Source organism: Microcaecilia unicolor, chromosome 4 (assembly GCF_901765095.1).
Source record: "Microcaecilia unicolor chromosome 4, aMicUni1.1, whole genome shotgun sequence".
In the NCBI taxonomy this organism is placed as follows: domain Eukaryota; kingdom Metazoa; phylum Chordata; class Amphibia; order Gymnophiona; family Siphonopidae; genus Microcaecilia; species Microcaecilia unicolor.
The window spans coordinates 247,814,335-247,838,975 of record NC_044034.1 but is presented as its reverse complement, the minus strand read 5'-3'; the positions used below and the strand labels follow the sequence as shown (position 1 = coordinate 247,838,975).

General features: G+C 47.2%; 1 protein-coding gene across 1 annotated transcript in view; it reads left to right on the top strand.

The window, feature by feature from the left end:
• UBE3A (ubiquitin protein ligase E3A) overlaps positions 1-24,641 on the top strand; it is a 201,939-nt gene that overhangs the window by 25,179 nt on the left and 152,119 nt on the right. The window contains 1 exon segment of the mRNA XM_030201384.1: positions 8,602-8,646. Coding sequence (XP_030057244.1) covers positions 8,602-8,646 — 45 coding nt within the window.

Sequence of the window (24,641 nt, the reverse complement as noted above, 5' to 3'; positions counted from 1 at the left end):
CACAGATAGCCCAGAACTTGTTGGTTACATCCCCATTGACAAATGGATGGAGACAAAGAAAATAGTTCTTCGTGATTCGCTCCTAGAACGATCACCATTTCTCTGTCACCAGTGGATAGATAACGGGCTAATTGTGCACCTTCTGACTAGATGAAGTGGCTGCTGATCCAGTTTTCTAAGTGAGTTTGTTGATCTGGGGGGGGTAAGTTTGCAGATTTGGGCTCCACCTTTCTGAGGATTTCACAAGCTTTATGCCTGGACCGGGGTACAGTTCAGAGGTTCAGAGTCCCCCCACCACCAAAGCCTTCTCTACACTTCTGTGTATGAGGCTCTTGGTTCTGAGTTCTGAGATTCAGTATACTACAAGGAGAAGCCTTTTGCTGTCTAAAAATGATTGAAATACAGCACGGCTGTGGCTCAGACCTCCTTCAGAGTTCCTAACTGTTAGAATATTGAGGGTGGGAACTCTGCCATGAGTATACTAAAGCTTCTAATGTATTGCTTTTATCTATTTGCACTTATTTCTCTTCATGGAGGATGCTGGAGCTAGCGACTCCTTTTTACCTCTGCATGATGGGAGTGGTTTTATATTCATATACGGCAAGTGTGGGAGCGTTGCTTTGGGGTTTAATAAGGAGTTTACATCTTTTATGTTCCCTCCTGTTCTTGGATGTGACTTTTATAATTTTATACTGGTTTGCCGGTGTACTACTTTGATTTTATTTTTTGAGTAGTCATAGTGGGTCAGACCAATGGTCCATCTAGCCTAGTATCCTGTTTCCCAACCGTGGCCAAGCCAGATCACAAGTACCTGGCAGAAACCCTAATTGTGGCAACATTCCATGCTTCAAATCCCAGGGCAAGCAGTTGCTTCCCCATGGCTGTCTCAATAGCAAAATATGGACTTTTCTTCTAGGGTGGAGTGCCACAGGGATCTGTACTATTTAACATTTTTCCTTGTCATCAAGCAGATGAAGCTATTACGTATGGGTTGTGTCCATCAACCAGCAGGGGGAGATAGAGAGCACTCAACTTTTCACAGTGCCTCATGACCAGCCAGCTCCACTGCCTCTTCAGTATTCTCTATCTCCCCAAGCAGGGTGGCTGCAGCTTCTTTGAGCTCCATCAAAAATCTGCCTGGGGGTGGCGCCTGGCTTGCCAGTTGTTAGAGGCTATAGCAGCTTCACTTTGAAGGCACATAGGTTAGCCCTTTCCCTGCCTTTCCCACTTATCTGAGCCTCCGGAGTGATTTTATTTACCTCTTTTGCCTCTGCTTTCCTCACAGCGTTAAAAAAAAAAAGCAATCTTGGAAAAGAGGTTTTTCTTGAGATTCTTCTGCAGGACCGGAGCTGTGATACTTGGTCTAGTGAGGTAAGAGTGTTTTCTGACTCCTCCGGGGTGGGCCCGCGATCGGGATGTTTTTGGCGCGAACCGCCATTTTTGAATTTTACCGCCGTTTTTGGCGATGGCTGCGGAGACTGTAAAGCTCTGTTCTAAATGTGGCAAGCGCAAATCAGCAGCAGGGCTCTGTAATTAGTGCTGAACAGACGGTAGAGCCGGCCCGAGCATGGCGAGCGGCGATCATTTGCGCTCTGAGCTGGCAGCGGACGCCATTTTGGATTTTCCATATGGCACGGCCTCCGTTGCGATGGAGAGCCCTGAATCCGGGGGGGGGGGGGGGGGTCCTCTGAGTGAGGCTAATAATAGAGCTGATAGCTCTGGGCAGGAGGGAGCGGTTTTCTCCCCTGATTTGTTTTAATGCTGCATAGGGCATACATGCTTAAAAGAGCTCTTCCACAGGGATCTTCGGACCCTCTGCCTGCCCACCCCCCCACCCTCGCTCCCCCACCCCCCCCGGTGGATCCTGGCCTTTTGGAATTGGCTTTGCCTGTTTCTTATCCTCCTGATAAACGCAGAAGGGCTAATTCCCCTTCTGAGTGTGGCGCACCCCACTTTTTCCCCCCCTTGGTCGGGTTATGAGGATTCTGAGGGGTCTGGCAGAACTTCTTGGGCTGAGGAGCCAGAGTCTGGTGCAGAATTGCCAAAGGAGCTTGATGATCCGTCTGCGGTGAGGATTTTCCACCGCTAGGAGCTGCCAGCGCTTATTTCAGATGCCTTACAAGCCCTCTTGATTGAAGATCCTGGGAGTGGCACAGCCTCCTCTATTAATCCAAGGATGGCTAGTACCAGAAAGCCTGCTCGAGCTTTTCCTTTGCATGACTCCATCCAAGAGCTTATTTTGGCTCAATGGGCTGACCCCGAGGGACCTTTGAAGGTTGCCAGGGCTATGGGGCAATTATACCCTCTGAGTGAGGAACATTTGGCTCGCTTTGCGATGCCTAAAGTGGATGCCCTGGTCACGGTTGTGACAAAGAGAACTACCCTCCCTGTTAAAGGAGGTGTTGCCCTGAAGGATATTCAAGACCGCAGGCTTGATTCAGCTCTGAAGCGGTCCTTTGATTTGGCAGGTCTCACTGTTCGGGCGTCTGCATGCAGTTGTTATGCTGCTAGAGCCTGCCTGGCTTTGTTACAGCAGGCAGTGGAACAGCCTGGTGATGGAGCGGAGACCTTATCTGGAGTGGCTCTGTGGATGGAGTCAGCCTTGTCCTTTTTAGATGACGCCCTTTATGATATGGTCAGAGCTTCGGCTAAACAAATGGCTGTAGTAGTGGCGGCTAGCCGCACTCTTTGGCTACGACATTGGGCGGCGGACATGGCCTCTAAGCAAAGGTTGGTGAAGTTGCCCTTTCAAGGCCTTCTCCTGTTTGATGAGGAGCTGGAAAACATTGTTAAAGGCCTGGGGGATTCCAAACCTCAGTGCTTGCCCGAAGATAGGCCGAAGCCTTCCTCTCAGGGTCAGGCGGTCCGCTCCTCTTACAGACCTCGCTTCTGTAAAGCTAGAAGGTACTGCCCGGGGCGTGCTGCTGGGTTCTTTTCTTGTGCCCGCTTTCAGCAGAGAAACTCCTTTCGCTCGGACAAACGTTCCGCAGCTGCCGGTTCAAGGCCTGGAGTTCAGGGGCGACCCTCTCAATGATGGTGCGCCGGCCCCCTCCTCGATTCCTGTCATCGGAGGAAGACTTTCCCTCTTTTTCGAGGAGTGGGCCAAAATCTCCGCAGATCAGTGGGTCTTGGACCTGATCAGAGACGGATACCGAATAGAATTCAATGCCCCGGTGAGAGTGTTTGTGGAGTCCCGATGCAGTTCTGCCACCAAACGGGTGGCGGTAGAGGAGACTTTGCACAGTCTGTGCCAGATAGGGACTGTGACCCCGGTGCCTCCCGCCGAACAAGGTCTAGGCCGCTACTCCATTTACTTTGTGGTGCCACGAAAAGGCGGGTCTTTTCACCCGATCCTGGACTTAAAAGAGTTAAACAAGTCCTTAAGAGTGCGGCATTTTCACATGGAAACCCTGCGCTCCGTCATTGCGGTGGTACAGCCAGGAGAGTTTCTCACGTCTCTGGACCTGAAAGAAGCTTACTTGCACATACCAATTTGGCCCCCGCACCAGAAGTTTCTGAGGTTTGCGGTGTTGGGAAAACATTTCCAGTTTCGGGCCTTGCCTTTTGGCCTCGCCACAGCTCCCCGAACCTTCTCCAAAGTAATGGTGGTAGCTGCCTTTCTCAGGCGAGAGGGTATCCGGGTTCACCCGTACCTAGACGACTGGCTCATCAGAACAGACTCAGAACAAGAGAGTCATGTAACTACAGCCAGAGTGGTTTCAGTCCTTCACTCTCTGGGCTGGGTCGTCAATATGGCCAAAAGTTACCTGACCCCCTCGCAATCTCTAGAATATTTGGGGGCCAGGTTCGACACAGCCTCGGACTATGTGTTTCTTCCCGAGCAAAGGCGGTGCAAGCCTCAGAATCAGGTCCGTCTGCTCCTGAGGATGCCCCGCCCGAGAGCTTGGGACATTGTCCAGCTGTTGGGATCGATGACAGCCACCTTGGAAGTGGTGCCATGGGCGAGAGCGCACCTGAGACCTCTACAGTATTCTCTACTTCAGCGATGGTCTCCAGTATCTCAGGATTATCAGTGCAGACTTTCTTGGCTCCCTGCGGCCCGCCTCAGTATGGAGTGGTGGCTCTCGGACAGCATGTTGCGGCGGGGAATGCTGCTGGCGCTTCCCGATTGGCGCACATTGCCAGGGGAAGCATGCCCAGGGTCTGTGGATGCTCGACAAGTCGGAGTGGTCTATCAACCACCTGGAGTTGAAAGAAGTGTTTCTGGCTCTTCTGGCCTTTCAAGTGACCCTGGAAGGATTGGCTGTCCGAGTGATGTGTGGGACAACACGACAGCAGTGGCCTACATAAATCGACAAGGCGGCACTCAGTGCAGAGCTCTAGCCGCGCAGGCCGAACAAATTTGCCACTGGGCCGAGCTTCATCTACAGTCCCTGTCAGCAGCTTACATTGCAGGTCAGAGCAACGTGCAATCCGACTATTTAAGCAGGCATCAGATCGATCCAGCAGAGTGGGAACTAGCAGACGATGTATTCCTGCAGATATGTGCCAAATGGGGCAAGCCAGTGATGGATCTTATGGCGACCAGTTCCAATGCCAAAGTCCCGTGCTTCTTCAGCAGACGGAGGGATCCTTGCTCTGCCGGGTTGGATGCCTTGGCTCAACCCTGGCCCCTGGGCTTGCTGTATGTCTTCTCTCCGTGGCCCTTGATAGGGCGAGTGCTCCTGCGGATTTGGCTGCATCCAGGAGAAGTGATGCTCATCTCCCCGGATTGGCCCAGGAGGCCTTGGTATGCGGACCTCCGACAGATGCTGTTGGAGGCTCCCTTTCCGTTACCTCTGGTTCCGCACCTGTTGTCACAGGGTCCGGTGGCCATGGAGGACGCCTGCTGCTTTGGTCTTATTGCATGGCGATTGAGAGGGCGCAATTGAGAGACAAAGGCTACTCGAGGTAATTTCCACTCTCCTGCAGGCCCGTAAGCGTTCCACTTCCGTAGCTTACGCCAGGATTTGGCGCCAGTTTGAAGTCTGGTGTGTTTCAAGAGCACTTTCTCCGTTGCGGGCTCCTGTCTCGCCGATTCTGGACTTTTTGCAGGATGGTGTACACAAAGGCTTGGCCTATAATTCCCTGCCGGTGCAAGTGGCAGCATTGGCCTCCCTGCGTGGCAAGGTTGAAGGCATGTCCTTTGCTGCTCATCCAGATGTGGCACAGTTTCTTAGAGGGGTGCATCGGCTCCGTCCTCCCGTGCGGGCATCTTGTCCAGCTTGGAACCTGGGGTTAGTATTGAAGGCCCTTCAGGGGGCTCCCTTTGAACCACTTCGGCGTGCTTCAGAGAAAGATTTGACACTGAAGGCCGTCTTGTTAGTGGCCATTACTTCGGTGAGACGGGTGTCAGAGCTCCAGGCGCTGTCCTGTAGAGACCCTTTTCTGCAATTCTCAGAGTCAGGGGTCACGGTTCAGACCGTGCCTTCCTTCATGCCTAAGGTGGTTTCAGCGTTTCACCTAAACCAGCCTGTTTTTCTTCCCTCCTTTGTGGAGGAGGAGTTTCCAGATTCATTTGGGCAGTTGCACCTTTTGGATGTGCGCAGGACTCTGTTGCAGTATCTGCGAATTACAAATTCTTTCAGGACATCTGATCATCTTTTTGTGCTGTTTGCAGGTCCTAGCAGAGGGTCTTCAGCGTCTAAAGCCACTATTGCCCGTTGGCTCAAAGCTTTTCAGCATATCTGCTGTCTGGCCGGGCTCCGCCTGAAGCCTTTAAGGCACATTCCACAAGAGCGATTTCCTCTTCCTGGGCGGAAACTGGAGCACTATCTCTTCATGAGATTTGCAGTGCTGCAACATGGGCTTCTAAGCTCTCTTTTGCCAGATATTACAGGCTGGATGTGGCTGCCAGGAGGGATGCGCATTTTGGAGCACAGGTGCTTGGTGTGGCTTGTTCCCACCCTATTTAGGGATTGCTTTGTTACATCCCATACGTAATGGCTTCATCTGCTTGATGACAAGGAAGGGAAAATTAGGTTCTTACCATGATAATTTTCTTTCCTTTAGTCATAGCAGATGAAGCCATGAGCCCTCCCTGTATGATTGTCTGAATTGCAGTGATTCTGATTTTAGGTGCTGTTCTTGTTTCCTGAAGTTATATTCCTTCCTTGGGGAGTCGGAAAACAGTCTTCAGGATTCTTGTTACAGTTATAGGAGGATGAGTTCATTCCCTCCAGTTCATGTTTTGGGAGGATGTGTTTATTCTCTCCAGGAGGATGCAAGTATTCCCTCCGTTTATACAAAGTGGAGGACGAGTTTATTCCCTCCAGGAGGATGAGTTCATTCCCTCCTTTTTTGAGTTTATGCCCTTGTTAAGGGGCCATCGTTCGCTGTGAGGAAAGTTCATGTTATTCCCATTGCGGTTTGCCATACTGCTTTGGAAGCTTCAAATACTGAAGAGGCAGTGGAGCTAGCTGGCCATGAGGCACTGTGAAAAGTTGAATGCTCTCTATCTCCCCCTGCTGGTTGATGGACACAACCTATACGTAATGGCTTCATGTGCTATGACTAAAGGAAAGAAAATTATGGTAAGAACCTAATTTTCCCATAAACTAGTAAAAAAGGCCCACTTCTGACACAAATGAAACGGGCGCTAGCAAGGTTTTCCTCAGAGTGTGTATGTTTGAGAGAGTGACTGTGAGAGAGAGAGTGAATGTGCGAGTGTGTGTGTGTGTGACAGAGAGTGATTCTGGGTGCGAGTGTGTGTGTGTGAGAATAAGAGTGTGTGCAAGTACGTATGTGAGACACAGTGAGTGTGAGAGAGAGAGAGAGTGGGTTTCATACAGATACAGTGTGTGTGTGAGAGAGAGAGTGTGTGTGAGACACAGAGACTCTCTGTGAGACTGAGTGTATGAGACCGAGAGTGTGTGTGAGAGGGACTGTGTGACACATAGAGAGTGAATGTGATTCAGTGTGAGACATAGTGTGTGAGAGTGAGAAAGACACTGAGTGTGTGTGAGAGAGAGTGTGTGTGTGTGTGACAGATACCTCCCCCCCTCTCTCTCTGGTGCCGTGGAGAGCGAGTTGCGAGGGTGAACTTAGCTACGCACGCGTGCATTGTTGTGGTGTCTCACGTGGCGAGAGAATGAGCGCTGGACCCATGGAGAGTGGCGCTGGCGGCGGGAAGAGTCTGCCTCAGTGCCGTGTCGATCAGCTGATCAGTGCCATGGAGACAGAGTTGCAGGTGGGCAGCGAAAAAGGAGACCCCACGGAGAGGCAGCTGAGCGTTACTGTGCAGGACGCTGAGCTCTGGCTGTGCTTCAAGGAACTGACCAATCCTATTTAATAGAATGCACCTCCAACATTCTGAAGCTGAGAAACCTTGTGTGGTTGGTCACTTCTGCTTGTGACGAACCCGGAAGTACAGATGGATACAGAGAGCACGGATGCTTCAGGCTTCAGAATGTTGGAGATGCTTTTTATTATATAGGATGATATGGAAATCGGAACGATGAGTGAAGTGATCAAATATGCAAATGATACAAAACTATTGAAGATGTTAAAATATGTGCGGACTGAGAAATAGATGGCCTTAGGAAATTGGAAGACTGGGTGTCCAAATGGCAGATGAGGTTTAATGTGGACAAATGCAAGATGATACACATTGGAAAGAATAAGCTGAATCATAGTTACCTGATGCTAGAGTCCACCTTGCCGGTCAGCGTTCAAGAAAAAGATCTGGGTGACTTTGTAGATAGTACACTGAAATCTTTTGCTCAGTGTGCAGCGGTGGCCAAAAAAGCAAAGAAGATGCAAGGAATTATTAGGAAAGGGATGGTGAATAAGACCAAAAACATTATAATGCCTCTCTTATCACTCCATGGTGCATCCGCACCTTGAGCATTGCGTTCAGTTCTGGTCGCCGTATCTCAAAAAAGATATAGTGGAACTAGAAAAGGTTCAAAGAAGATTGGGCATTGCTCCTGCTTCCTGTAAAAGTATGACTGGGAAGGGGAGAGGGTTCAGGTGGGTAAGGGGTTGTCACTGGACACCAAGGAATTTTAGGTTGTTGGATTGGTTGGGGGGGTGGGGGTGGAGAGCAAGGCCTGCTTGGGTCAGTTGTAGACCTACTGGAGACTCTTGCATTCTTTCTGTCAGTGTCTAAGTAGTGATTGGCTCAGGTACTGACAGTAAAGGTGACATTTTGCAATCATCTGCAGATTAGGTGGCAGTAACTTGCAAATTTTCATGCTCATTGATTATGACTTGCTATGGTAGTTTTGCTGTGATAATTTCACGGTAGTGCTGTGACTACTGCAAGGCAAGTCATGAACTATTTTCTTTCTTTGTCTTTATCTGCTGTCAGTAGACATAAGCCACATGTTCTGGACTGGTCTGTGGGGAATAAAGGAAAGAAAATTATTAGATAAGCATATTTTTTTCAATGCCCAAGTGAATATGGAAAACTAAATAAGTAATTTCTTCCATAGAATCTAGTGTAGAAGCAATATAAAATACTTTTAAAAACAAGAGTATCTTAGACATAACTTGCATTGCACTTTAAAAAGATCTTACTACCCTGTTCATTTAAAGCCATGTATGCAGTCATTTTAAGGCCATGATATTATGCTTAATGATTCCCTATTTTATTTGCAGATCTCTTGGAGAACTTCACTCTGAGAAACTTGAAACTAGCCGAATGTAAGTACAGTCATCATGTACAGCATGCAAGCTTGTTTGATGCTTTGTGTTTTTATTAGGCTATTATCTTGTGTTTCTGTATTTGTTCTGCTGGTGATATACCTTCTGCTCTTGTCATGCTGTCATTTCTTTGCTATTTTGTCTGTGCTAATATTTGTGATGGCACCTTATTTCAAAACTAGACTAAAATGAAGCTGAGGTTCCCCATGAAATTTGGTGTCCTTTTTTTTTCCACATTATGGTAGTGTTGAAGCAGATAAATTTAGAACAATGTATGCTAGAATAGTATTTTTTTTGTGTGGTTTATATTCACTGCAAGAGTAGTTTCCTTGTCATCAAGTAGATGAATCCATTACGAGTGGGTTGTGTCCATCAACCAGCAGGGGGAGATAGAGAGCACTGAAAAACCATAGTGCCTCTTGGCCAGCTAGCTCCATCTGCCTCTTCAGTATTCTCTATCTCCCCAGCAGGGTGGTTGCAGCTTGTTCAAGCTCCTTCAGAAAATCTGCCTGGGGTGGCTCCTGTGCTTTTGCCAGTTTTAGCAGCGGTGTTGTGGCTGATGGTGCCCTCTTTAAAGGCAAATAGGTTAGTCCTTTCCCTGCCTTACCCTGCCCTCGATGTGGAAGTAGACAAATAGGCAAGCCCTGACCCTGTCTTTGCCCACGCTGTGGATGCAGGCACATAGGTTCGCCCTTTCCCTGCCTTTCCCACGCTACTGATCCTCCGGAGTTGGAAATTTGCCTCTTTCGCTGTTGCCTCAAACTTTGCTCACAGCGTTAAAAAAAAAAAACCCAAACAAACAAAAAACTTGCGTCGCGCTTTGGCGCTGCGATCCCAGAAAAGAGGTTTTCTTCTGATTGTGCAGCGTGACTGGAGCTCGGAGACTCGGTCTGGTGAGGTAAGAGCATTTTGTAGCTCCTCCGGGGAGGGCCCGTGTTCGGGACGATTTTGGCGCGAATCCGCCATTTTGAATTTCCGCTGCTTTCGGCGATGGCTGCTGAGAAAGTAAAGCGCTGTTCCGTTTGTGGCAAGTGCAAATCTGCAGCGGGGCTGTGTAAGACGTGCTTTTCAGACAGTAGAGCCGGCCCGAGCATGGCGAGCGATGTTCCTTCCCGCTCCGTGGAGCTGGCAGCGGGCGCCATTTTGGAACAGCATGGCGCGACCCCCGCTGAGGCGGAGGGGTTTGAACCTGGAGGGGTGCGTTGTAAAGAGGCTAATAAAAGAGCTGTTTCCCCCGGACTGGAACCGGGAGGCCAGGGTGAGCCATTTTGCCCTGAATTTGTTTTATTGCTGCATAATGCATACATGTTGAAAAGAGCTCTTCCGCAGGGGTCCTCTGCGGCCCTGCTTTCTGTTTCCCCTCCAGTGGAGTCTGGCCTTGGATTACCGTCAGGCGCGTTTTCCCCTGACAGATGGCCGCAAGACAAGAGCAGAAGGGTGGATTCCCCTTCAGAGAGTGGTGCACCCCCCCCCCCCCCCCCCCCCCCCCGTGGTCAGGATGTGAGGACTCTGAGGGGTCTGGCAGGCCTTCATGGTCTGGAGAGCCAGAAGATGGTGCAGGATTGCCACCGGATCCAGATGATCCTTCCGCGGTGAGGATTTTCCACTGCAATGAGCTGCCATCGCTTATTACTGATGCCTTGCAGGTCCTCTCTATAGAAGACCCGGGGAGTACTGAGATCTCCTCCGGTAATCCGAGGATGGCAAATACTAAGAAGCCTGCTCATGCCTTTCCTTTGCATGACTCCATCCAAGAGCTTATCACGGCTCAATGGGCTGACCCCGAGGGGCCTTTGAAAGTCGCCAGGGCTATGGGGCAATTATACCCTCTAAGTGAGGAGCATTTGGTGCACCTAACAGTGCCTAAAGTGGATGCCCTAGTCACGGCTGTGACAAAGAAAACTACCCTCCCAGTGGAAGGAGGAGTTGCCCTGAAGGACATGCAGGACCGTCGCCTGGAGGCAGCTATGAAACGGTCCTTTGAAATTTCAGGCCTATCTTTACGGGCGTCTGCATGCAGCTGCTACGCTGCCCGAGCCTGCCTCGCTTGGTTACAACAGGCAGTGGAACAGCCCGGAGATGGAGCGGAGTCCCTTACGGAGGTGGCACCGCAGATGGAGTCAGCCTTGTAATTTTTGGCTGACGCCCTTTATGATCTGGTCAGAGCTTCGGCTAAACAGATGGCTGTAGCGGTGGCGGCTCGTCGTCTTCTGTGGCTAAGGCATTGGGCAGTTGACATGGCCTCTAAGCAAAGGTTGGTGAAGTTGCCCTTTCAAGGCTTTCTCCTTTTTGGTGAGGAGTTGGAGAAAATTGTGAAAGGCCTGGGGGGGTGCCAAACCCCAGCGCTTACCTGAGGATAGGCCGCAGCCTTCTTCCAAGGGTCAGGCGGTTCTCTCCTCTTACAGACCTCGCTTCCGTGAAGCTAGAAGGTACCGCCCTGGGCGTTCTGCTGGGATCACTTCGCGTGCCTGTTTTCAGCAGAGGAACTCCTTTTGCTCGGACAAACATTCCGCAGCAGCAGGCTCGAAACCTGGAGTTCACGGGCGACCCTCTCAATGATGGTGCACCAGCCCCCTCCTGGATTCCTGTGATAGGAGGACGACTTTCCCTCTTTCTCGAGGAGTGGGCCAAGATTACCTCAGATCAGTGGGTCTTGGACCTGATCAGAGAAGGCTACAGAATAGAATTCAATGTCCCGATAAGAGACGTGTTTGTGGAGTCCCGATGCGGTTCTGCCGTCAAACGGGCGGCGGTAGAGGAGACCTTGCAAGGCTTGATTCACATTGGGATGGTTTCCCTCGTGCCTCCCACCGAATGCGGCTCTGGCCATTACTCCATTTACTTTGTGATGCCGCGAAAAGGAGGGTCTTTTCGGCCTATCCTAGACTTAAAAGAAGTCAACAAGTCTCTGAACGTGCGGCATTTTCACATGGAAACCCTGCTCTCCGTCATAGCGGCGGTACAGCCAGGAGAGTTTCTCACGTCTCTGGACCTGAAAGAAGCTTACTTGCACATACCAATTTGGCCCTCGCACCAGAGGTTTCTGCGTTTTGCGGTGATGGGAAAACATTTCCAGTTTCAGGCCATGCCTTTTGGCCTCACCACAGATCCCCGAACCTTTTCCAAGGTAATGGTGGTAGTAGCTGCTTTTCTCAGGTGAGAGGGTATCCAGGTTCACCTGTACCTAGACGACTGGCTCATCAGAGCAGACTCTGCAGAAGGGAGTCATCAGGTTACTGCCAGAGTGGTCTCAGTACTGCAATCTCTGGGCTGGGTCGTCAATATAACCAAAAGTCACCTGACCCCCTCTTAATCTCTAGAATATTTGGGGGTCCGGTTCGACACAGCCTCGGAGATGGTCTTCCTACCCGAGCAAAGGCGGTGCAAGCTTCAGAACCAGGTCCGTCTGCTCCTGAGGATGCCTCGCCCGCGAGCTTGGGACGTTGTCCAGCTGTTGGGGTCGATGATGGCCACTTTGGAAGTGGTTATAACAAAAGAGAGGGAACAAAGTACAAACTAAAGTCCAAACAAAAAAAAAAAAAAAACAGCACCACGGGCCTTTAAAAATGGAACACAGTTCTTTAATGAATGAGCCTTGACAAAAAGACCCGACACGGGCCGTGTTTCGGTGACTAGCACCTGCGTCAGGGGTCACAGTGATGACGTGGAAAACTTGGGGAATAACTCGAATATATTCCTCTACAATATATTATTCCTTACCCCACAAAGCATACAGAAAGTGAAAGTGCCTTGGTGCTTTGTAGCTTTTACTACATGAGACGTGGGGTAAGGAATATATTCGAGTTATTCCCCAAGTTTTCCACGTCATCACTGTGACCCCTGACGCAGGTGCTAGTCACCGAAACACGGCCCGTGTCGGGTCTTTTTGTCAAGGCTCATTCATTAAAGAACTGTGTTCCATTTTTAAAGGCCCGTGGTGCTGTTTTTTTTGTTTGCACTTTGGAAGTGGTGCCATGGGCGAGAGCGCACCTGAGACCTCTGCAGTGTTCCCTGCTTCAACGATGGTCTCCAGTATCTCAATGCAGACTCACGTGGCTCCCTGCGGCCCGGCTCAGTATGGAGTGGTGGCTCTCAGACAGCATGCTACAGCGAGGAATGCCGCTAGCGCTCCCCGATTGGTGCCTGGTGGTTATCAGATGCCAGCCTGAAGGGCTGGGGTGCACATTGCCGGGGAAGGCATGCCCAGGGTCTTTGGACACCCGAGGAGTCGGAGTGGTCCATCAATCGCTTGGAGTTGAAAGCGATTTTCCAGGCACTTCTGGCCTTTCAATTGACCCTGGAAGGATTGGCTGTCAGATTTCTGTCGGACAACACGACAGCAGTGGCCTACATAAATCGCCAAGTAGGCACTCAGTGCATAGCACTAGCAGCGCAGGCCGTGCAGATTTGCCACTGGGCCGAGCTTCATCTGCAGTTTCTGTCAGCAGCTCATATTGCAAGTCAGAGCAACGTGCAAGCCGATTATCTGAGCAGGAATCAGATCAACCCAGTGGAGTGGGAACTTGCAGACGAAGTATTCCTGCAGATATGTGCCAAATGGGGAAAGCCCGTAATGGATCTTATGGCGTCAAGCACAAATGCCAAAGTCCCGTGCTTCTACAGCAGACGGAGAGATCCTTGCTCGGCAGGGTTGGATGCCTTGGCTCAACCCTGGCCTCAGAGCCTCCTGTATGTGTTCCCTCTGTGGCCATTGATAGGGTGAGTACACCTGCGGATTCGGCTCCACCAAGGAGAGGTGGTTCTCGTTGCCCCGGATTGGCCCAGGAGGTCATGGTATGCGGACCTCCAGCGGGTGCCGGTAGAGGATCCCCTGCCGTTACCTCTGGTACCGAACCTGTTGTCACAGGGCCTGGTGACCATGGAGGACACCTGCCGCTTTGTTCTTACGGCATGGCTATTGAGAGGGCGCAATTGAGAGACAAGGGATATTCCAGTAAAGTCATTTCCACTCTCCTACAGGGCCTGCAAGCGTTCCACTTCCGTGGCTTATGCCAGGATTTGGCGCCAGTTTGAGGCTTGGTGCGCTTCTAAAGCGATCACACCCATGCGGGCTTCTGTCTCGCCAATACTTGACTTTTTGCAGGATGGTTTACAAACAAGGCTTGGCCTATAATTCCATGCATGTTCAAGTGGCAGCCTTAGTATGTTTTTGAGGGAAGGTCGCTGGCCTTTCTCTGGCTGCTTGTCTAGATGTGACACGGTTTCTTAGAGGGGTGCTTCGGCTCCGTCCTCCCGTGCGGGCTCCGTGTCCGGCCTGGAACCTGGGTTTAGTTTTAAAGGCCCTTCAGTGTTCGCCCTTCGAGCCGCTCAGGCGAGCTTCGGAGAAGGATGTGACCTTAAAGACGGTCTTTTTGGTGGCCGTGACATCGGGGGGACGGTTATCTGAGCTTCAGGCGCTGTCCTGTCGAGACCCATTTCTGCAATTCTCAGAATCCGGAGTAATGGTACGTATGGTGCCTTCCTTCATGCTTAAGGTGGTTTCAGCGTTTCACCTAAACCAGCCTATTTTCCTGCCCTCCTTTTCTAAAGAGGAGTTTCCAGAAGCCTATGGGCAGTTGCACCTTCTGGATGTGCGAAGGGCTCTGTTGCAATATCTGCACATGGCCTCTGACCATCTTTTTGTTTTTTTGTCAGGTCCGCGCAGAGGGTCTCCAGCGTCTAAGGCCACTATAGCCCATTGGCTCAAAGAAGCTATCTTTTCAGCATATCTGCTATCTGGCCGGCCTCCTCCGCCTGAAGCCTTTAAGGCACATTCCACAAGAGCGATTTCCTCTTCTTGGGCTGAAACTGGAGCACTCTCTCTTCAAGAGATATGTAGTGCAGCTACTTGGGCTTCTAAGCTCTCGTTTGCCCGACATTACAGGCTGGATATGGCTGCCCGGAGAGACGAGCATTTTGGAGCACAAGTGCTGGTGTGTGGTGTGGCTTGTTCCCACCCTATCTAGGGATTGCTTTGATACATCCCATTCGTAATGGATTCATCTGCTTGATGACAAGGAAAGGAAAATTAGGTTCTTACCTTGGTAATTTTCTTTCCTTTTCTCATAGCAGATGAATCCATGAGCCCTCCCTCAGTGGTTCATTATGTGATTGATCTTGGTTTTATGTTTAGTTTTTTCCTGTAAATATGTTCCCTCATTGGGAGAAGTTGAAAAACAGTCTTTAGGATTTCTGTTCAATTACGGGAGGATGAGTTCATTCCCTCCTTTGAATTATGGCTCCAGTTTTGGGGCGTTCATCCGCTGTGAGGAAAGTTCATGTTGTTATACTTTGCGGTGTAACACTGCTTTGGAAGCTTCAAATACTGAAGAGGCAGATGGAGCTAGCTGGCCATGAGGCACTATGGTTTTTCAGTGCTCTCTATCTCCCCCTGCTGGTTGATGGACACAACCCACTCGTAATGGATTCATCTTCTATGACTAAAGGAAAGAAAATTAGCAAGGTAAAAACCTAATTTTCCCTTTGCTGTAATCCAAATAGATTACATTTAGTGCATGTCCTTCATACAGTTCTTTGGTCAACCAGTCAAAGAAATCAATCAGGTTCGTTTGGCAGGATTTTCCTTTGGTAAAGCCTCGGATCCTGCAATCCATTGGATTCTAGAAAGTTAACTATCTTTTCCTTCAGCAGCAACTCCATTATTTTTTCTGCCACCGACGTGAGGCTTACCAGCCTGTAGTTTTACACTTCTTCCCTGTCCCACTTCTGTGAAGAGGGACCACATCCATTTTTTGCCAATCTCACAGATCCTCTCCTCTCTCTAATGATCTATTAAATAAACCCTTAAGAGGACTCACCAGGATTTCTCTGAGGTCCTTCAGTATCCTGGGATGTATCCCATTTGGCCCCATAGCTTTGTCCACTTTCAGATTTTTCAGGTGCCTATAAACACTTTCTTTCATGAATAGTGCAGTATCCACTCCATTCCCAGATATACCCTCGGCAGCTGACCATGGTCCTTCTCCAGGATTTTCATCTGTGAACATCGAAGAGAAGTATTTGTGTAGTGTGTTCACTTTATCCTCATCACTTTCCACATATTTGTTCTCAGCATCTTTCAGTCTACCAGTTCCACTCCTAGCTTTTCTCCTTTCCCCAATATCCCTGGATACTATATAGTGCAACCGAAATTGCGTGTGCAAGTCCGGTTGTACTCTGGATTAGTGAGAGCAATTTAATTATTTAAGCCAATCAGCGCTTATAATTGCCACTTCCAAGCAGTTAGATACTAATTAGCATTAATTAGAATTTATGCGCACAACTTGCTAGGTGTATGCGCGTAAATTCTAATGCATGCTACCTAATAGGGGGAGTGGAATGGGTGGATTGTGGGCCTTCCAAAAATCTATGTTCACAATTGTACAATACATCTGCTCCAAGCCTAACTTAAGTACCGGTATGTACACCAAGTTTTACTTGGTGTAAATGGATTCACCTAGCGTTAGGCACAAGCATGGCTACTAGGCGTATTCTATAAATCACACCTAAATCTAAGCATGGTTTACAAACTACGCTTAGGCTGAAATAATTTTCGGCCCCAATTTTTCAGGCGCCATATATAGTATCTAGTCCTATATCTGAAAAAGGTTTATTTTATTGTACTTATATTGGGATATCCCAATATCAGTTCAATATGGCTAACAGTTATTACTAGTATAGAACATATAAGAACAACCAGAGAAACAAATTAACAGGTATCATTGTTATTAATGTGACATATCCAGTATAACAGATGAATAAGCAATAATGAGAAGTGGAATTCCATGAGAAACTATTTGGTAGACAAGGCCATATAAGTTTTCCCATAGGCCTATTCCCTCTCGTGTATTTCAGCTACAGACTGGCCAATTGGTGGACAAGTGCCTGCAGTGATTGCTGTATTTGATTGTTTGCTACCTTGTGCTTTCTATATGCTTTTTTGCCATTTTTTGTTTGCTATCCTATTCATTATTGTAGTTCCTTTTGTATGGTGACTATCCTGTAACTTATGTATTGTGCACCTGTATGGTGTTTTTACCTTAGTGGTATATCAAATTAAGCTAACGTGAACCTGAACATAAATCATGGGAATGTGTCTTATGTAAAATACCAGGCACATAGTATATCCCTGTCATATAGGTGCAAACTGGTTTTGAGCAGAATTTATTTTCCTCAAAAAGTGTGCGAAGACGTGAGAGGCTATTGACCTCTTCAAACTACCTTTTGACCAACTTTCACTAACCACGCATGTCTGGACTGTATCATTTTATGCACCTTCTGCCAAAATAGGTGGTGCTAGAAGGCATCACTCATTAGTGAGGAGCAGTTAACAAGATTAGCAAGTGTTATGTTATTAATCAGTATTATGTGTATGCACTAACATGCCATGTATGTATTATTCTTGGCTGTACTTATGGAAATCACAATATTGTAATACTATATAAGGTGCAGAACAGTGCTTTGTAATTAACACAAAGAATCTGACTGCTGAATCCCTGTCTCTCAGTGCTAATACAATAAACGCTTTCTTATAATGCTAGGTGAGAAACACAGGGGGAGCTTTCCACCTCTTTACATCTTTATCCATTTTTTTTTTTCTGTCTGCACTTTTGCTAGCTGATTTTCCTCTTCGTATCTTTTAAGTTTATTCTGGTAATTTTTCTGTCATCCTCTTGTTGCGTTCTTCTGTATTTCTTGAGCACTTGTCATCTCTTTACATCTTTTTCTTCCGCCTGCATTTTCGCTAGCCATGTTTCCCTCTTTTCTTCCTTTGAGTTTATTCTGGTAATTTTTCTGTCATCCTCTTGTTGCGTTCTTCTGTATTTCTTGAACACAGCCTCTTCCTTAGCGTCCCTCCGGACCGGACCAGGATTGGACTGATGGGTTCTGCTCGCCTACCAGCAGGTGGAGACTGAGAAAAAACTCTGACTCTAGAGAGCCAATAGGAGCCCTGGCCATGTGACCTTAGCCTCAGTATTTTCTCAGTCTCCCAGCAGGTAGGAAGTGAGCCCATTAGTCTCTCTCCTTTTCTCTTTAGATATTACAGATATTTGTGATAATTCTTCTGTGCCTGGAATCTTATTTAGAGGCTTGACAGGGTTTCCTTTCTCTTCTTTCTTTGACAGCCTCGGGGGTGTTAAACTCGGGTGTCTCGAGTCCACCCCCCTTCCTCCCCATCTCCCTGGCTTAGCAGGGAAGGGCCGTCCCTTTCTCTGGAAAGGTGTACCGTCTTTGGGAGAGGCAGCCACTTTTAACAGGCAGCTGCTTTAAAAGAATTAAATCAAATAAAAGGAAATTCAAAGAAGCAGCCTTTCTTTCCCCAGACTTCTAACGAGCAGGCAGCTCCAGTGTTTTATTATGATTGAGGAGTTATAAAAAAAAAAAAAAAACCAAACAGAAGAAAATAATTCAGTGTCTGTGACTTTAAACTGCGATTTTTCTCGTCAGATTTAATTTCCTCTATTTTCTTGCGTTTTAGCGGAGGCAGTTTAAACAAATGAAAAAAGAAAAAAGAAAGGTGCGAACCGCGTAAGCGCGGCCACCTGTTTTTTCGATATGGCTTAAAAGTTCAAACAGCTGCTGTCGGTCAGCGTCGCGCAGTTCACGCAGCCGGAACGTGTAAATTTTGCTCTCCCTTCAAGGTTTCTTCGGGTCCGGTGCTGCCTCCGGTTTTTTCGGGGCCTTTTTCGCCGGCTGTTGTTTCTTCACTGGGCTCCGCTTGTTCGGAGGTGTCGGGCGCGTGTTCTTCTGTATTTCTTGAACACAGCCTCTTTTGCACTTATTTTTTTCAGCCAGTTGTTTGGAGAACCACATAGGCTTCTTGTTTCTCTTGTTTTTGTTTACTTTCCTTGTATAAAGATCTGTTGCCATATTTATAGCCCTGCCATCAGCTCCTCCTTCAAGTATTCCTCCATTTTACCAAAATCAGCATGTCTGAAATCCAGTACTTTGAGTTTTGTGCATCTGCACTCTGCTTTCACTCTTATATCAAACCATATCGTGTGATGAGCACTATTGCCTAGGTGAGTACCTACCTGGATGTTAGAAACACTTCCTCCATTTGTGAGCACTAGATCCAGCATCGCCTCATGGGTTTGGTCACCATTTGACTGAACAAAGCACTTTGACAGGCATCTGTAATCTCTTCTTCTTTCTGATTCTTCTGACGGGACATTCCATGCTTAAAGCTCAAGAATTCACTTGAATGCTATTGGCTCATATGAGCATTTTATATAGAAAGAAAACAATTCCTGTACAATCTGTAATTGTAAAATATATTTGAATCCTCTTATCAGGCCGCCTTCTGTCTTTGGACCTTAGAGTGTTTTTAACCAAGCTGATGAGTCTTCTTTGAGTCTGATTTCTTGTGGCTTCAAGCATTTGAATTGGAAATCATATTTTCTTTGAGGTCAAGCAGAGTAGCAAGTTCTCGCAACATGAGTGATTTCACAACGGAGTCTGGCATGGGAATCGCTACTTCAGCTTTAGAGATTCTAGAAGTTTTTGAGTAGGCCAACTTCACTGTACATGTGTGCCACTTCTGCTTCAGTCTTTGTCTTTCCGTAGAGCTCACATCAAGACCTCTTTTTCTGTATAAGTTGAAGTTTTGTAAGTTGTTTTTTTTTTCTTGTTAGCATCTTTAGTTAGTTTTTCTTTCTTTAAAATTGCTTTTAAGTTTGCTTTTTTTGTGTGTGTTTGTATGTGTTATCCTCTATATAGGCCTTACCCAGGACTTCAGGTTACGACACCATTCTTCATGTCTTTGATTCTGGACATGTCCCAAAAGAGAGCCCTTAATAGCTTTATGAAATGCACCCAGAACAATAGGAGTATATCTGTAACAGATACTCTTAACTGGTGCCTGCAGGGGCTGGAGCCTGACTTGGATCTGTCTTGTTGTAAACTACAGTATGTTCACAGATGTCCAAGAGAGATTCATGGCTGTAATAAAAAAAAACAAACAGTACGAGCAAAGGTTTGGTGCAGATAAGTCTGGTCCATTGATTTCAGCATCAGAAACATCAGTCTTGGGTCCTGGAGCTGCAGTGTACACTGGGAGTGTGTGAACATCAAGAATGCCCTGATCACCCTTGATGTCAAGCATTGATGAGAGGTCATCAGGACCGGTCATCATCTGAGTCTCATCCAAAGAAGAGGAACGATTCACCTTCATCTTCATAGCTTCTGAGGGACCATGATATCAAACTCCAGGTGGAGGCTGGAGTGCACAGACATCACACCTCATTGGAGTGTGGCACCAAGAGATTCATGTCACTGAGGTCATGAGTGTCCTCGAAACACTCATAATGTAAGGATCACTCATCCTTTGTGACATTGAAGGGGTGCAACAGCCTCCAAGGACCCCAAGACCCTGTTTCCAGTACTCCTCAGGTGACTTGGGAGGATGTGGCTATTCTGAATATACTCTCTACATCTTTGTTGACAGCAACCTTTGGGGAGTAGCTGATGAAGAAGTTTGAGAAACGGATCAAATACTTCTTTGCTCAAGGCATGCTGAGACATCAAGTTGTCAAAACCGAGAAACATTTAGCCGGTTGCCAAGACCCTGCACTGCTTGCATGGGGGACACCAACATCAAGACCTTAAAGGGCTCGGCATCTAAGTCTCCTACACCGGTGTTGATCGCTTCTTCATAGGGGCAATAAACTTCACCGGCACATAAGAAATACCCAATGTCTTGATGCCCAAGGCCAAGATCTTATTGATGTCAGTAGGTCGAGACAGGCAGAGACCCAGACTTTTCCTAGGAAGTTGGGCCAAATAGCTCCTGGGAAACTGATAGAGACTCTCTCTGAGGAGGATTCACCTAGTTTGTCGTCCAATCCCTTCCCACCTCATAAGAGTAGGAAATCGCCACCAGATGATCTCTCATTAATGGATTTTATAAAGGAAATAGTTTCTACCATTCTGTTTGAGACAGAGGGAGTAGCAGCCTAGGACAAAGTTGGATATTCTCCAGTTCCTCAGCCGCACCCCTTTCCCTTTTCAGGGTGCTGCAACAGTACCCATTTACAGAATCCTGAAGGAAGTACAGATGAGCATGTGGGAGACCACCCTCTCTGTGGTGAAACATGCTGTGCAGTGTGGAAGAGTTTGCAGACACTTTCCCGCTGCAGAAAGCTGACAAATTCCATTTGCAAGTGGGGAAAAAGGAGGAAGTGTGGAAAATACATAGTGACTTATATTTTTCTGCAATATGTATTAGAGCCCAAAAACCCCAATCAGTTTTGCAGCCAAAATATGAGATGGGGTTTAGACTGTTTTCACAAAAATGTAGCCAGTGTTCCTGTATCTTTACTGGACAGTGTACTGGTAGGAGGGAGCCTTGGCTTTTATGCAAATCACTGGCTCCTTATTTCCAATTGGTGGGTTTTAAAGATTGTGCCTTCAGATAACATTGTCGTCTATTAGAACACCCGCAAATTGCCCTCTGAGAGCATCTTGATCAAGCCATGACCGTTAGAATATAATTACAAAGGAACTTTCATCTGTGTTGGAAGTCAGTGTGATACAACCTGATCACAAAGAAAAAAAAAATATATATATATGTACTAGGAAAGAAGGCCGTTTCTCAGAGCAATGAAACGGGCGCTAGCTTTTTTTTTGGGGGGGGGGGGTGACTCACATACGGAGAACAGTGGTGATTTTCCTGGGCCGCCCCATGGCTCGTCGCGGTTGTAGCTGGTTCATGCGCCGCCGCTGTTGTTAGCATTGTCGACTTGTCATAGCTGTGTGGGTGGCGATTTTCCTGGGCCGCCCTCGATGTCATCGCGTTTTGACGCGAGGGCGGAGCACAGGTACAGTAATAAAACTCACCCTCAACGTTTGCTCCGCCCTTGATGTCATGACGTTTGACGCGAGGGCGGGGCCCGGTGGCTTCACCACCACGAACCTTCGAACCTGAAGGAACTGAAGTCAGTGGCTTGGCTTCACTGACGTCAGTGTCCTCAGAACGTTGAGGGTCAGTTTTATTATAGTAGATATTTTTTTTTTTGGGGGGGGGGGGGAGGGAATTCCATCCATTCAAGACCTAAGGGTCCCTAGGCACCCTAATACAATTTCTTCAAAAGGAGACTGGCTATGTTCTTTGGACATAGAAGATGCTTCCGCACAGGGGTCAATATGGTTCAGGTGAATCAGCAACTCAGAGAGTGTGAAAACCATGAAATACTCAAGCACAATACACTAGACTGCATGCCAAAACACGGCCTGTGTAGGGTCTTTTGGGTCAGTTTAGTTTGGCGAATAAACATTTTGGACGCTCTTACTATTCTACATTGGTCATTTGGAATATCCCCCCGCCCCCCACCTCCACCCCTGTTGTTTTGTGCAGTTTTTTTTGTATTATTTCAGAGATACAATTGGGAAACAAGGGAGTGGCTACTTTTTATTATCAGGAGATGAAAGGTCACTGCTTTTATCACGTAGCAGCATTTACATGTCAACCTATGCAGCAATGCATCGTCTTTTTTAATTCCAACCCATTTTGCTCTCCGACTGCACCTAGGTTCAGCCAAGGAGGGTTCAGCAATTCCAATAATCCTGTCACCTGGCTTTCTATAGAAGCCCAAAATAACATCCACTGGACAGGAAAATCTTCCCTTTACCTACCCTTTGAAGAAAGCACGCTGAGAGCGAAAGCTTAATCTTTTCCAATTTCTTTTTTGCTTAGTGCTCAAAATGAGGGTTAAAGCACAACTATCTTCACACCAGAGTATCTGCAAGCACCTGCCAGAAAGCCTGTGCAAGCTTTCAGATTCCAACGAGCTTGCGAACTGACGCACACACAGCTAACGGTCTTCCAGCCAAGTAGCCTAAGCCTCGGTGTGCCTCTTAATATTTTAAACAGTTGAGTACAGATATATCAAAACCAAATGAACAAGATAAATCAGTGAAAAAAGGGAGTCACTGTTTTAAAAGCGCACTCATTCTTCAAAATCTGCCTTCTGTCTCTAGTACCAAATTCTTACCACGCGCCTCAACGGGCCATGGTAGAACTCACATACTCCGCTCTCCGCCCCTTCTATCCCAAAGTTTGACAAAAGCTACCTCACTTAAATTACTGAAGACACAACATTGACACAAGTAGTGTGTGAGGTTGTCTGGGGTTTGATGCTACAGCTGGAATTTTGGACTCTAAAGGTTTTGGTGTCACTTAACACTTTCCTGTAGCCAGCATTCACTGAGGCCGGCTCCATGGCCTTCCTCCTGCCAAGTGCAGCCCTCTCTATTGCAACTTTCTGTTTGAGATTAAACTGGAAGTTTCAGTAGAGAGGGCGGGACTGACAGGAAGAAGGCTACTGAGCTGACCTGTGTGAATCGCTGCTGGCTGACTGCAGGAAAGTGTAAGTGATGTGAGTGATACCCGCAGGGAGGAGAAAATGTTTTTTTAACTGCGGGAACAAGGCTTTTTTTTTTTTTTTTTTTTTATTGAAAATTTTCATAATTTTACAAGCATTATACTTGCAACATGAAATACAGATATGATACATAACATTCAAGTGGAAACAAAATTAACTAAAGAAAAACATTAATATTTCACCATATCTTCCTTTGACCACAATCAATGAGGAAGGAGTCAAAATTGTTCAGGGGAACATAAAAAGAAGAAAAATATATAAGGAAAGGCCTAGCCCTAAATACCACCATACAATACTTTATGTTGGTTTTATCATTTGACAAGCTTTTTCATATTTATAAATTCTCTCAATTGTGTTGGTACAAAGAACACATACTTTATATTTAGATATTTTATAACACACTTGCAAGGATAAGCAAGTAAGAAAGTTGCCCCTAAAGACCTGGTTTCCTCTCTCATTTCCAGAAACTGTTTTCTTCTTGCTTGAGTGATTTTAGTCACATCAGGAAATATCCACAATTTCTGTCCACAAAATTGTTGCTGTGTATTTTTAAAATAAAGTTTTAATACAGCGTCAAAGTCCTGTTCAAATACAAAAGATACAAGGAGGGTAGCTCTAGTTACCACCTCGGACAAGGAGTCCTCCAATATCTGTGAAATATCATTCAATTCTTCAGCTTCCTCCAAAACACCTTCTCGATCTTTTTTTTTTGTAGGTAAGAAATAAATCTTGTTTATCGGCGGAATATTTTGAGCTGAAAATTTTAAGTTCTCCACAAGAAACTTTTTGAACAAATCATATGGTAACATTCCTACTGGTTTGGGGAAATTAAGAATTCGCATGTTCAATCGCCTATTATAGTTTTCTATTTGTTCAATCCTTTGACGCATAGACATATTATCTTTCATCACTGCAATAAATTTTTCATTAGTTTTTACAGCTTCTTCCTGAGAGTGTTTTTCCTGATCTTTTAAATCTTGCTTCAGCTTATCCAAAGATTGAGATAGCTGGCCTACAGTATTAGCAAGTTTTTTGGTCTCTTGAGTAGAATTTATTATTAAATCTTGCATTTTTTGCATTGACTGCCAAAGCATGTCAAGCGTTACCACTCTTGGCAGGATCTCCCGCGTCGTTTTACCTTCAACAGCCGACTCCAACTCTAGGAGGGGGCCCTCTCCGCTGGCCACACCGCCTCCGACTTCCGGAGCTTGTAGTTCAGCAACCCCTTCCCGAATCGCAGCTGGGCAGAGTGGAATACCAACAGTCGGGGGAGACAAAGGGGTCTCAACTTCCAGCGACGTCTGAGCCCCTGCACTGGCGTCAAGCGGGTTTCCTCCTCCCGAATCACCTGGTGGATGCCGAATTGCAAATCCGTCCAGAGTTCGCTGCATCGGGGAGGACGTAAGAGCCTGAGAAGGTAAGGCTCTCACCAACCCTTTTCGCTTATGGGGCATTATTTTTTGGGGGGGAAAATCAAGTTCAGCAGCGAATTGTTTTGAGCAGGTTTACAGCGTTCAGCGTGTCGGCGCCATCTTGACTCCTCCCCTGGGGAACAAGGCTTTTTACTGTTCCCGCTTGGCGATAAAATGTTTTGACCCTACATCCGCAGTAATT